The sequence below is a fragment of the Dermacentor variabilis genome, chromosome 9, assembly GCF_050947875.1.
Source record: "Dermacentor variabilis isolate Ectoservices chromosome 9, ASM5094787v1, whole genome shotgun sequence".
NCBI lineage: Eukaryota > Metazoa > Arthropoda > Arachnida > Ixodida > Ixodidae > Dermacentor > Dermacentor variabilis.
Window position 1 is genome coordinate 119,273,664 of NC_134576.1, and position 15,407 is coordinate 119,289,070.

General features: G+C 46.0%; 1 protein-coding gene across 2 annotated transcripts in view; it reads right to left on the reverse strand.

Annotated features, from left to right (window-relative positions):
• Positions 1-297: 297 nt before the first annotated feature.
• The window catches only part of LOC142557363 (uncharacterized), a 40,287-nt gene continuing 25,177 nt past the window's right edge, over positions 298-15,407 (reverse strand). For both annotated transcript variants that reach the window (XM_075669151.1, XM_075669152.1), the window contains one exon: positions 298-14,219. In XM_075669151.1, coding sequence (XP_075525266.1) covers positions 13,720-14,219 — 500 coding nt within the window. In that variant the 3' untranslated portion in view covers positions 298-13,719. The remainder of the gene's footprint in view (positions 14,220-15,407) is intronic.

A 15,407-nucleotide genomic window follows, 5' to 3' on the forward strand; every position in this document is an offset into this window, starting at 1 on the left:
TTTGGGATAATTTTCACCCTGGTGGTCATATACATAAAATAGGAAGTTATGTAGTTAGGTACGCCATAACATCACTCATGGTACCAAACGTCTACAGCTAAACCACTATCTTTCACACTCAACAATCACTCTGGAGTAGGTGAATAAACCGCTTGTTAGCTTCCAATGTTTCATTTCTGCCTTTCATAAGCAATGCTTGTGAAAGTAGAAGTCACTGGAGGAAGCCATTGTTCTGTGGTGTGCCTTCAGTAGGCTAATAATGATAAAACGTCAGACATATGAATCAAAAGCAAGATGGCGCAGATAAAAAAATCTTTAATACGGCAATATACATTCAGTGAATTGTCTCGTAACTGGCCTAGAATGAAATCACAGACAGGTTGACCCACACAGTAAAAAAGAGCAGTGTGAGGTACAGTGACAAGAGAAGTGTGCTGTATGTAGTGACAGTGAGAAAAAAAAAAAAAAAGTTCAGACAAGATGCTTAGAACTGTACACACCATGTACAAAAACAGACACACACAAAGAAAAGATCCGATACTAAAGTAATGCTAAAGAAAGCACACATACAGTGGTATTTTCTCGCAGATACCGATTACGAGAACCACGACAAAAGTTTGAAATAATTCTGTACGATGCTGGAAAAGAAAGAAAGATAAACAGCAAAAGAACAAAGAAAAGATACCAAAGCTCACCTCTAAATGAAGCGCTCAAAGCAAGACAATCCGAAACGACATCTTATCACATGCGTGGCAACGCAACTCATCATATTGAAAAGGTGCAAAAATACGACACGCTACGGTAAAAAAATGATCTTTTATACAGGGATACCAAACGTGCCGTCAACGACAGGTCCCAGCTGGCAGGCTCCCAGGAAAAAACCAGTGGTAAGCTCGCCGTGTTCCATCATAACAAATCTCGCTTGTACCATTGACTTCTCGTGCTTATCACAATCACAAGTGCGCTTTTTTTTTTTTTAAGGATGAAATCTGACACTTCTGATGTTTCCTCCAACGACACGAACGAGAGTAGTACAACTACGACAACAACTACTCGTGGACCCCAAAAAGTCAACACACGCAGTCCCGCACAGCACCATTTTTTGTAATCTTCCACTGATTAAAGACCATCCATATAAAGGGCAGGTAATTACGTCGACTACAGGTAGGGGTGACGTGTCGTGTGTCAGTGCTTTCTTCCGGAGACACACACACAACAGGTGACGACGATAATAACCGACATTTACCACTGTTTACTGTCAGGAGTTTGACAGCCTGCAAGTGACAGGCTTCAAACGAAGCACAAAAATGGCCGCTCGATGGAAAAGAACACAGTGCGAGGGTGCCACGCCAACTAGCCGGAGGGAGGGTAGGTGGCCTGATGACCGAACGTCAGAAATTTAAAATCACCCAATGTAAAGCAGCACATTTGCTCAGTCAGCTGCAGTAATTCAGGCATCGATCGAGTAAAGCGTACCTCCAACATGTTATTGACGCAACATCCACGGCCACGAGTGAAATACACCCCACGGCGTGAGCACGTTGCAGGCAGCCACAGTGACCACACGCCAACAGGGTAAACCCAGAGCTTTACAACTTGCAGTCTTTTTCAAATAGCTTCTGTGATGCTCGCACACAATGAAGCAGATGTTTCAATGCATTAGACAGACATGTTATGCTAAGGCAAATGCAACATAAGCATCCGTTCACAGCAGACGCTGCTGTGACCGCCAATCGTTTTTAAGCCAACCCCGACTGGCCGCACTGTCACAGGTGACAAAGCGTTTGCTAATGCAACTATGGCCCAATACAACTAGCCAGGCTGTGCCCCTCTTTTTTCTTCCATCGAGCGGCCGTGCAAATATGACACCACCAACTCGCCACTGTGCACACACTGCCAATCATGTGACAATCATGCCAATCATGTGACTCTGTGCAAGCAGTAAGTGAGAACCCGTCATTCTAAGCGTTGGCGGCTATCACACATGGGCTTGCCACTGCACCGTTGTGAATGCTGAACAGGTGGCGCTGGTGAGCGGCCAAGAACAGACACCACCAAAGTAATGGCTCTGCCGTTTTTATCCAGACTAGTTGTCTTCTTTATGTTAATTTCGGCACCTACCGTGTGCTGCAAACCGCACAGACAGTTACAGTGAAAGCAAAAATCCAGCAGCTGCAAATCATTCCAATGGTTGGACAGCGGTAGCTTTTTCACAGTTGTGCTTGCATAATAAGGCAGGTTATTTTGCTGTGCTTTCAGCTCACTGGCTACAATGTGCTGCTCATGGCGCAGGTGGTCACAATCAAAGGTACACAGTGCTGCATCACTTGAGAATCACGCACAGAATGAACCACTGGTTTGATAATGCTCCAATTTCGCACACAGGCAGTATGCGATGGTGCATTTTGTGTTACTTCCCAGTTTAGGTGCAGAACATTCCTTCTTCCTCCATAATGAATCGGAAGTATACAACACCTATTTGTATGAGAGACCGAAAATGTAACTCACCCTCCTGCCATCAGGGGTCGCTATTACCGAGAAAATATATTTTTTAAAATTTACAATCGCTGCAGACGGTACTTATTTGAGACATGTTGTGGACTAAACCAGTGAATACTGCATTAAAACAAGATGCAAACAAAACTGCAGAAACTCTTTCTCCATGCATAATCCAAGCACAAATGGGCAAGCAGTTTCCTCAGGTGAGCCACTTATACCTGCCTCACTAAGCAATGTTAACACTGAGTAGATGGCAAACAGTTATGAATGACAGAATAGCATTTGCCTGAGCTCATTGGTTGCACATAGCACTATTGGTTTCCAGCAGAACGTTCTGATGCGGACAGGAAGAGACAACGACACACGTTGGACTAGCAACTGAATGTTTATTATTGATTTTCTATACTTTTTATAGCACAAGATACTCAATGCCTTTTTTCTTTCATGCACATTATTCAACTCCTTAGGTTGAAATATCGTCTTTGCGCAAGTAGCCCTTTTCTTTTTCTGTTAGTAGTATTGATGGTGTACTGATGCAAGATTTCGCGCTTCTGTCAATTGCCATAGCTTCTAAAATCTCACACGTCAGCTTGTCTTTACTTTTTTCTAAAGCTTTGATGTTGTGAAATTGAACAGTGCTATGGTGCTGGTGATAATGAAAAGTGAGATGCCCAGCAGAGATTCCTCTAAAAGATGCCGCATGCTCTCTTTTTCTGTGATTGATACACCTGCCTGTTTGTCCTATGTATCGTCGACTACATGATAAGGGTATATCATATATCACCCCTGTTTTGCAGGTAGCGTGCTTGTTGTGGTTCATTGAGCACTGCTTATTTTGCATGCTCTCTTATCCTGTAGCAATGACAGGACAAGAGAGCATGCAGCACCTTTGGAAGAAATCTCCGCTGGGCATCTCGCTTTTCATTATCGCCAGCACCATTGCACCGTTCAATTTCATGACATCAAAGTTTTAGGAAAAAAATAGACAAGCTGACGTGCGAGATTTTAGAAGCCATGGCAATTGAGAGAAGCGGGAAATCTTGTATCAGTACACCATCAATACTACTAGCAGAAAAAGGGCTACTTGCACAAGGACAACATTTCAACCTAAGGAGTTGGAAAACTGGCATGACACACACACACACAACAAAAAAGAGGCATTGGCTATCTTATGCTATGAAAAGTGTAGGAAATCAATAATAAACATTCAGTTGCTAGTCCAGCATGTGTCGTCTCCTCCTGTCCGTGTCGGAACATTCTGCTGGAAACCAATTGAGTTATGAATGGCTCGAATCATTGGTCAGTCATGTCTGGCACACAGCTGTGCTTAAAGAGACACAAAAACCAAAAATTGTCCAGCTAGAGCGATACATCAATCCTCAAAATAACTAATTGTTTGTTCCTTGCCACGACAATGGCCATTCCGTAGGTTGCACTCTGCTGGATATTATGGCAAGGTTCAAGACAGAGGCCTAAACACAGAGGTTGGCACACTCGGGCAAAGAGTACCGAAAGAGAAGTTTGAACAGGTAGCATCAGCAAGTTGATCTGTAGGAAATCTAAAAGACTGACCAAAGCGCATTTCTTTTTTTCCGGTTCAAATGTGATCAGTTTTATTACTTGAAAGTTTTATCCTGTTCGTAAATGAATTACAATTTACAATGTACCAGAATACTGGAGGTATCGATAGCAGCAGCAGGGCTGGTAGCGCCATCTTGTCATGCTTTCTTCAGCTGCAATGACTTAGATTTTTTTTTATGTTGCATCTTTATTCTAGCAGGAGAGGTAGAAAGAAAATTAAATCCAGCAAACGCGAACAATGGTTGCTAACAATGTGTTTGCCCAAGCAGACGTGTAGAACATGGTTGCTCTAGTTGATGTCTGCACCACAAGATGGCACCACCAGTGCTGCCACGCCTTCTATCTCCTTAATGTTCTGGCGTTTCATCAACTGCATACATTTACGCAAGAAGCTAACACTGTCCATTACCACCGGTTGTTTGCTCTTTACCTGTTAAATATATAACATGTTTGCCCAAGCAGACGTGTAGAACATGGTTGCTCTAGTTGATGTCTGCACCACAAGATGGAACCACCATTGGCATTCTGGCACTTCGTCAACTGCATACATTTACAGAAGAAGCTAACACTGTCCTTGCCAATGGTTGTTTACTATTTACCTGTTATAAGCAGGTCACCAGCCGTCACCAAAAGCTAGTTTCATACACCACCAACAATGGTGCAACTGCTAGTCCTACGTTTACACCATTTTCTCAAAAGTTCTATTCTTTGTAAGAATGCCAGTTTGCACATTTAAGCATACCAATCTATCACCTTGCCTTCCCTTAACGCTTGCCTTTAGGATCGCTTAGAAGAGAAACACAGCAGCATGGTGACTGCAATGCAAGGTTCCACACAGTGCCGAGTTAGCAGATGAACAGTCCCGTGCAATGACGAATTAGCACACCAAAGTGTTCCCACAAATACAGGCCACACGTCCAACGGTATTCACTAGCATGCTATATTCTTGATTGTGAGTGCACGATGAAGCTCGAACAGACATAACAACATGTGGCAAACATTGATGTCACAGATTGCCAAAGTCGATATCTCATGTTTTAAACACCCATCAGAAGTGAGCATGGCAAAGCTTATTTACAGTTTCATACACAAATGTACATAATAATTGTAAGCTGCATTTGTGTGCTAAAGATCAATAAAGCAGAGAACACAACCCCACTCATCTATTACAAAAAAAAAAATAGAATCTGGCTCAAACAGTCTAAGTTTGTACTGCGACAAAAAAAATGTTCACTAAATTGCAAGGCAACAAAACGGCGACAAGGTAAAAACTGTCATGAGCACATCTGAACTGTTTGATTAGTTGTGCAAGAACACAAAACAATAACAAAACATGCCACCCTTCCACCTTCAATAACAACTTCAGGTTTCATGAACAAAAACATGTGTAAAAGAAAGAAAGAGCTGCACAATGATCAATCATTAAATTAATCTTTGATGTTGTTTCCTGCCATGGCAGGTTACCGGTCCCTGTATTGCTGCTGTGGTCGAACCGAACGTGCGGGCTTCAAAATAGAAAACAGCCACAAATCCTGGCTGGCCGGAATAAGCCCGATGCACTAGCTATAGCAAGAACAACTGGAAGGGCATCGACAAAGTGCGCCAACATATACTGGAGCAGCGAAAACATCTGCAGCTGGTGAGCGCAAATGTCGTCAACCAGTGGCTTTGAAGCAACTACAAGCCACCAATATCAATCCAAGGGAGAGTGTGTAGGACAGCAATTGTAGAGATTAAAATTCTGTGCAACAGCTTGCAGTGCAATGCTTTAAGTATGCCCTTCTCGCGAAATGAATCAAGTTAAGCACCAAATTCCGACAGGAGACACCAGAAACAGCTGCTAAAAGACAGAATACTGTAGAGGTGCCATTCCGCCATGGCTAGCTACAAATCGGCGGCTCCTGATGTGATCTCTGACGATGAGCACCGTCGACATCGCCAGCCTTTGAGCAGGCGTGCATCTAGCAACCAACTGCTTGGAAGCAGATGGCCCGGCACCCCTCCTAATGAGTGAGCAAAAACACCGGCACGACAGTGCATGTACGATGGGCCGGGACTGGTCGGTTCGACCGTGACGCATGGAAACGGCGTGTGCCGTGCATGGCATGAAGGCTCGCAGGCATGAGAATTCAAAGCCTTGTTTCTCCATCAGTCGCATTACGGGACATTTTCAGTCCCTGTGCGACCATGCAACATCCAGTGGAATGCCTGACTGGAGTTACGGCCATCCTGCCAAACGCACTCCAGATCTACGCCATGTGTGAAAACAGTGCAGGTGACAGGTCTGCTGTTCCTTTCGTCCAGATGTAAACTGCTTTAACCGATCAGCATGCCCTGAAGGTGAGATCCCCGAAAGCAGCCAATCGAGATGTGACCCTCGATCACAGCCGGACCTGTCGGCAAAATGTAAGTGCCCACACAACACTTCATGTTGCAGAACACCGCAAGCCATGAGGCTAATGTTGCGGGCCAAGTCTGTTTTTTCCTATTCTGCCTTCGTGTTTTCGTATGTGTCTCTTTCTAAAACCCACTATAACGAGACACCATTAAAGAAACAACACAGTGCTCCATCTTCACTTCCTCAACCACTGAACAATGCAAAGGCATACAGAATCCTGCAGCCAAATACAAGGGCCGTCAAAGCAGAGTTGAAGATTCAAGTGCACACCCCCCATTTCCAACCCACTCTCACTACTGTGCGACCCACCCCACACCCATGAAAACGTCCATGCAAAACTATGTGCACCGGTAACTTGGCAGCTTTTCACCTTTGGCTAAATCTCCAACAAGCATACAACAAATGCACATTGTGCCATACACTATTCTCTTCAAAACCCAAGGCCCCTTACAGTATCCATTTTGGATAACTTCTTGACGCACACGCAGACACAGCGCATCCACGTGCTCACGTCGCATCACAGCAGCAAGGCCCCTTTCGAAAAGGCATTCGGATATCTTTTTTTTTTCACTCACACAAATGCATACGTCCGCACACTGGTCTCACCAGATTCCAAGGCCTCTATCCACAAGGATGTCTTGCATGCACGCGCAAGCACACAAGTCCACACTCTGCTCTCATCACAACCCAAGGCCACTATCCATTTGGATATCATCGTCTCATACATACAGGTCCACACACATTTCTTATCACAACCCAAGGCCCCTATTCATTTGGATATCATCGTCTCATACATACAGGTCCACACACATTTCTTATCACAACCCAAGGCCCCTATCCATTTGGATATCATCGTCTCATACATACAGGTCCACACACATTTCTTATCACAACCCAAGGCCACTATCCATTTGGATACCTCCTTTCACACATGCGTCAGCCGAGGCTGCTGTACAACAACACGAAGCTTCTCATCATACCGAATGTTGCATTGTTCGGAGAGCCAGGTGCAAAACAACTCCCACGGTTAACTCCCTTCACTCGCTCATGCAACCAGTTTTTGGACATAAACATCGCTTGGTGGTCCCTCTTGAGCAGCACCCTCTTCTGGTGCAATGCTTGTCTGTTTTATCCCGAAAATAATTGCAAGTAGGCACCACCTGTGGCAGCATAGTAACCGAAAATGCCTACTTCCCAACAAGAGTGGTCGTTGCTAGGACAATGAACTGCCCATCCCAGAATTTATTAAATGTACAGTACTTTCCCTTTTCCCACATAAAATTTCTCTATATGCTCCCACAGGAGAGTTGCACATTTGTTTTCTATTCGCCGCTCATGGTCACGTGGTTAAAAAAGAATGCAAACATGCAGAGCAGAGAAGCGCCACTAAGGCAGAGATAAACGGAGCCTGTGATGGCAGCACCAGCGCATCACCGCAGTTCGGTGCCTTCTTTGATGGCCGATTCCCAGACAACCTCTTACAAAATTTGCCTGCCTTGCTCTCTATTCTTTGAATACAAAAAATTGCATGTTAAACATTCGTAGTATTTTGCGCTCACTAACAATTTTTGATTGGCATGTCTTTAAGCAGATGGTGACGCTGCACAGTGTGCAGCAAAGGTTCCTGCACCAGTTTACGTTTCAGCTCATGCAATGGGATATTTCTATTAATTTATAAGAAAGTGAATGACTATCAGAGCTCGCATGTGTTTAGCTTGCGTCATAGCAGTCGTCGAGTATCCCAGCTTATGTGTCGATGCGGAAGATGTCATTGCAGACAGCGTTTGTGTTGTCCCTTTTGTGTACGTATCTTCTGTGCCTAACCGATCGAATCATGAATCCTTACCAAGCTATCGTTTCAACTCTGAAAAAAAAAAATAATAATAAAACAGGCAACCACTGCACCCAAAAGTGTCAGTAAACGAAAACCGCCACCAAATGCCATGTCCACGAAAAATGAGCGCGAGCGAGCCAGTCTGAGTGAGTAGTCAGCGCCTGCCGCGCTGAGCAATGCAACATTCTGTATATACCAAGGCCCGTACTTTGACCCTGGTAACTGCCAGGCCCGTCTCCCGGCCACACAAGAAACGAAAATCGAAGCAGAAGCAATGGGGCCGATTCCGCTGTGACGCGAAGCATTGGCCAATTAATAACCCTGACGTGTCGTGTGACGCTCCTATGAACAGGAGTGCACCCACTCATCAACGCCTCTGGACATGCGTATCTTAACATTTTGCAAGCGTGGTGATCTTCAATCCCAGCATAGTCATTCCACAATTAGAACAGACGGTGAACTATTTCTTTCTTTTTTTGTTTTCGTTTTGCAAATATAAATTTCTTGCTGGCTCAACACAATTCTTGGTGCTGTTAACTAAGTGTAGCCCCATTACAAGCTGTCACTGCAGTTTTTGCACTAACAGTCGCCGTAAAGATTTGATTTTGATTGCAAACAGGAGTCACTGCAAGGTGAACCTAGTAACATGTTTTCAGGTTGCCCTGTGTAAGCTTTAGCAGACTACAACTGTTTACCACCACTGTTGGCATGGATGGGCTGGGCTTCTCGTCACAGTCAAGCCGGCCCCACAACTACCGCTGCTTCGGCCAATAAGCACTCGTGGCCAAGGGACAGTCTCAAACAGCGACCAGTCAGAATACGGGCCCAGCAACAAGGGCCATGTTTCTGACTGTGGTCGTGACCGTCGACGAGTTTTCTGGTCAGTGAACGTGGGCGTGCGCTTCGGCCAAGTGGAAAACGCAACCCGGCATTCATCACGGCAGTACGGCATGAAGCGACTGCTACGACCACAGTATGAAAACACGGCGTGATCACAATCATCAAAAACCGAGGAATGCCTGTGAGAGCAGGCTGTACAAGATCACAAGTTACCACTGCACATTCCCGGCCCGTTAAAAAAGCGATACCAGGAATGCAGGCTCAAACCCAACGCCTTCAAGAACACGACAAAACGAGTGCATCGTTAAGCACCCAACTGGATGGATGTCAGAGGAAGAAGAAGAAAAAAAAGAACATTACATGTATTAATGCAGGTGACTGATGTCGATTAACTTGTAAAAACAACATACCTTTTATCTGAATTATTAGTAGCCTGGAGCATCCAAAAGTGAACAGAGTACCACCAAAAACAGATTCATGGGCAATAACCAGCTCAATTAGACACATGGCTGCGCACAAACATGTACATGGCCAGAAGAGGAGTACGAAAAGACACACACAACATGATTCCGTTTGCGGGCCACCACAACCAGTATTCTCAGTATATCACTTTTGGGAACAGCTTGACTTCTCTGTGAAATTAACAACCAGCACTAGGACTCGGCGAAGAAATGGGTGTCCTGCCCGCTGGCTCAAGTCAGTTACCTCATGCTGGTTGTGATGCGTCCGAAAGTGATCCATCAAGAATATGACCCCCGATCGACGATGCCATTTCATAGGGGCATGCCCGTCACAATATACAGCGACCACAAAACATCAAATGCGGGCACGTTTCTGACCAATCGTGCCTTGTGTGAACGTTCCCTTGTCGGCTGTTTTCCGACGCATGCCTCTGCCTCTACCAGTTGAATCGACTGAAATTCTGGTTGCATGCATTTGAATTGAGCGGCTTCAAAATGCACCGAAAGTGTTACAATCAAGCCAGGCCGAAAACTTTAGACTAGGTAGAATTGCCTTGATTTTCGAATGACTGAAGTTTGAACTATCGCGAGTCTGACGTACCAGTGGCTGACAACTCTGTTCCGCAGTCCCATCCACCCTCATCCCCCATTGGTACTATCACGCCAGAACGAAACTGCAAACAAGAAGAAATGAACTTACGTAGCAGTTCTTGCGCTTGCCCAATTACTTAAAAACTTCAAAGTGTGATCATGACGTAACTGGACACTAAATGCACTTAAGCCCCAAAACTAGGCATTTGTGGAGGTATCACCTGAACGTCATGCAGTCGGGCAAAAAATGAAACAGGCTGTTCCAACTTGTTTTCCCACAATCTCATTCGGTTCTGGCGTGACAAGTGGGTGCAGTGCTGCGACATAGAATGTGACAAAGCAGGCTGACTGAAGGCAGGTTCCTTACAAGTGCCACAGTGCTCACCTTATATTAGGGGAGGACCACACTCTTACAACAATATTTTTTTTTTGTTTGAACACTTGTGAGCATGAATTGATTAAACTTGCACTCCTTGTGTATCCTGACATGGTGAACCGAAATTGGTGGTGACATTGTGAGCGTCTTTATTTAGACTGAAATATTGGCCTCAGAGCCTGGCTTGGCATCCCGTTTTCTACATCGGAAAAAATAAAATGTGTTCTTTATTTTTTTCATTTGTAATATGCAGTTAAGTGTTAAGAATTTCACTTGGTTCATTCGGAGGAGACCCAACGAAAGCGAAAAAATTTTGCACATCAGAATGTTCAGGAATTTCCATAAGTATGAAGTGAATGTTCCAGACCTTGAAATTTTTGGGAGCAATACTTCTTTTGGGCACTTTAGAGACGGCGTCTGGTAAAAGAAAACGTTGTATTATTAGCAACGAACGTCTTTGTCTTCTTAGCCTTTCAAATGTTCATCTTTCAAACAGCAAAATAATTGCAGCAGTATCAGTAGTAGTAACAGAGCCATAGATAATGCTCATTCAAAAATGGACAGTCACCACAATTAAGGCTGTGATAAAGAAAGTGCAAATTTCATCAAAGTTTATTTATAAATAAAAAAAAATGTTCTAAGAGCAGGGTCCTCACGCTTCAACAAAACCTTGGCAGCGTGGACCACGTTAAAGAACTTGCGACACTGTGACTTTCACAGCCGAGTTGCAATGCAGTAATGGGTAGCCACAATACGTCTGCCAAACAGCAAATACTCTACTGGTGTCCCGTGCCCCACGAACAACCAAACATTTCTGTTAATGGGGCTCACGGCTGACACGCTTACATACTACTCCGGAGACAGTGTGGTAAGTTGACGCAGCAACATTGCCACTTACGTGCGCACTTCGTGTAGCAGACAGCTTTTTGAGCAACGACGCCCACCGTCAGAGAGCGTGCATTCATAAGTTCATTGTGCGGCTATGTAGGTGCTGAACAGTGGGTGTAGATGGACAGGTGTAGAAGGACGGGCGTTGGCCGTGGAAGAAGAAAAACTAAGGAGAGGCCCCAGCCAGACCGGCTTGCGTTGAGAAAAGTGTGGTGGAAGTTGCGTGTCCTTTTTTTTTGCAAAAGAGAACTTGTGTTGGCGACCCAAACAGCAATGTTTTGTGCCTTGGTCCCCTATGGTCTTGTAAGCGAACGTAATGTGGGCGGCTTGCAAGATCGTTAGCACGCACGCGCACGTTCGCAGTACTTTTACTCCGTCGCTACTTTCTGCAATCCTGCCAATGTAAGCTTGACTGCAAAGCGTGCCGTGGGAAAGGGCATGGCAAAAAGAGTAAAAAAGAGGAGGAAGATGGCTCACCAAGGCAGAGGAGCATTCATATCTGGCTTCAAAGAATTTACGTCAGAGCCTCTCCTAGTTTTTTTTCTTTCCTCTACGAGTGCAGACAGATGGGTGTACGTATGCAGGTTCTTCTGGATGGAAGCAGACAATCAGGTGCAGACAAATGGGTGTGGACAGATGGATGCATGGATGACTTAATGCGCAGAAAACACAGATGCTCGTGTAGAAAAAAACAGGTAAGATGCAATGGTCCGAGGAGAGACAATAATGAGCCAGTGTGACATACAGTACAACCCAGTTCAGACGCTTTTCCCCAATACGTACGAAAAAGCGCACCAACTGGGAAAACGTGGGATCCAAAGTCACTGGACAATTCGGCAGAATCAACCGTAGTTGACGTCTATGCAATGCGAAGTGTAGTATGCAGACCCGGTGGCCGATCTGATGGGGCTGGAGTGGCCTGAGACATGCATTGGCGTTTTGGGGGTTTCAGCAAGCTTACATACAGGCTCCTCGAATTCAGCCCGAGTCAGCAGCTTTTACTCAAAGCATTTTGGTGGGAAGTTTTGGTGTGCTCACTAAATTGCTGTGACAAAGCTTACACGCATCAAGCTCGTGGGGCCTAAGCAACCCGAGATGTGCGATGTTGTTTTTAAGACGGTGATGGGAGACGGAAACGAAATCAAGCTGGTGGATAATGCCGAAATACAATGCCACAATGCCACCGGAGCAAAACAGGACGAACATTTCGCGCCGCCTAAGGTAGAAAACGGTCACCCGTTTCGTTTATTGCCTATTAAAGCCTGTAGTACACTTTGTAAGCCATGCGCTCTATGAAACAGATAGGTGAGGATACTGCTTGCAAAGGGTAGGCAGTGATAGCTGTGAATGGCAATGCCTGATGACCTGTCAGGGGATTAGCGGGAACCGGAATATGAAACTGAGTGCGTGGAAGAATTTTCACGTGGCATGTGTAGGCATTGGTCAGAAGTTCACACAAAGTGCTGCAGAAGTGTGCTGCACAAGCAAGTGCTCATTTCGCTGTCGGCACTATGTGGCCCAGTTTCGCTTACAATGGGAGATTATAGTGAAGTGGTGTACAATGGTGAGCATTTGAGGTATATTGCCTGGCAAAACATGTTCAAGTGCCCGGTTCGAGAGGAAGTGCATGCTAGAAAGTCATAGCCACACTGACTGAGCAATGTTGCCAATGCAACTTCGTGAGCACAGAAAGAAAACCATGCGCTGCAGAAGCATACCAGCAGCAGATCGGCAAAGCCAGCCACATAAAATATTTGAAACAGAAAAGCCCTGTCAAGGCAGCCAGTTAGTTTTGGACCCTGCAAGGAATAGCCACAAATTCAGAGGATTGCTGTGAGATCCTAACGACACAAGGTTACACAAGCTAGTTACCTGCCTTTCTATGTTGACATCATTGATGTCCTATTTTGTACCATGGCAACGTCTAAAAAAGCTCCACCCCCCTGGTGGAAAAACTATGCACTTACTAAGCCAGATCTCTAAGTAGTCTTAAGGCGGTACAGCTAACTGCTTTGTGTCAATGTGACCCACATCCTATTCTGTATGGTGGCAATGCCCGGGTAGTTCCTTGTTTCTTTTTTGGTGGAAATTCTTTTCTTTTCTTCAAAAGTAAGTTTAGACACTTCAGCCAGCCTGCTAAGCACTCACATTTCAAACTGACAAGTCAGACGCTCGCAAGAACTCAATGCAATAGCTTAAAAGGTGACACCAAGGCCACATCATAGAAAAGAAGCGAGCCCATTCCACCAAGCTATCTCCACCCCGCAGAGAGGATTCTGTTGTCGAGGGGCCACATGTCGCTGCCTTCCTGCTTGACCGGCTGGTGCATCGAGTGTGGTGGCGGTGGCTGCATCGCGGTTCCATCACCGCCGTGGACCATGCCGGGCACCGGACTGTCCATCCCGTGCATCCTGTGCCGCACGCCGTCCTGCCCGAGCCCCATCGGGGGCGGTGGAGGCACCGGCTGGTACGGCGCGGGCACGTGTGTGACGGCGCTCTCGAGGTCTGCGCTCCATGACATCCCACTGTCGGGAAGCACCTCTCGGTCGTACGAGCCGGCAGTGGCCGTCTCGAAGTCCAGCGGCTCCTCCTTGATTGTCGTCTGCATGCCGCCATTGTGGTGGTGGTGGTGCGGGTGGTGCGCCTGGTGGTGTGGCTGTATGGGCATGTCCGAGCTCCACAATGAGCGGCCCCCCACGTTGTTACTCACGGTATTGCCATAGTTTGGCGGTGACTGGGTGAACGTGTCAGCTGCAGGAAGAACAGAAGTTCAGGTTGAACACGCTTGTGTCACCAGAAGCGTGCGAAGCAGGGATAATTGATATCGGCACTACGAACGCGCCAGAGAATTACTCGGCCGCTGCTGCCGCCGCCGCCAGAAGTTGAAAAGGCAACAAGCGCCGCCTCACGGAATTTATGCTGAACTAAGGGAACTGCTGCTACAATGGGAAAGCGAGTAATGCGGCGGGCATCTAGTAAAGGAGGCACTGGGTCAGGTCTGGTCAATGAGTACCAAGCAAGAAAATCACAAGTTTTCAGTGGAGCAGTGAATTGCGAAGGGTAGATGTAACATGGCTGTCCAGAAGCCTAAAAACAGTTGCTGTAACCAGCGTAGAACATACATATATAGAGCCGACTTCCGTTAATTCGATCGTGATGGGATTGATGAAACTGGTCTAGTTAAACAAAAGGCAGGAACAACGCTGAAACACACCTTTCATTCACTTGGCAGTATTTGACTCAAGTTAGCTCCAGCGCAATACATCCGTGTTATGCGGTGAAGCATGCCAAACGAAGAAAGGGCTCACAGCTACGAGTTGTAGCACGAGTCCCTTAATTTGCACACGCACATGCGCCACCTCCGGTCACCGTACAAGCAGCAAGTCGCCTAACAAGCTCACACGCCAGGCATTCAGAGACTTATAAGGACCCCAGCTCTTTTGTTGCCTTTAAACGTCCCCTTGACTTTCGGAATTTTTAAAAATCTTTCCACTTTCCTTCTCGCCAGCTTTCCCAAAACCCAGATGGCTTTTCTTTTCACTGCACGGCACGTGTAAGTGAGGAGCGCGTAATAGGCACTGTTAACGGTCTCCTATACGAGACACCCATGGCAGGCGAAACGAGGGCTCAAATCGCCACGGCGACGTCACGCAGCTCTGAAAGGCTCCCAGTATGCTCATTAGGCATCTAGGTGCTAGTACTGTGACCGAAGGCGGCACGTGCACATCTGCATAATTAAGGAACGTGTACCACGTTCTGTGACAGAGGCCCCTTTCCATTCTTGATATGCTTCCCCGCAACAACTTAAGTATGCTCACCCGCATAGCACGGCTGTATTGCAGCAAACCTGACAAGTGAAATTAGGATTATCCGGCGAAGGCCAATTTTTAGATCGAAATAACGTACGTTTGGGCCCACAAAAATGTACGGGCGTCGGTC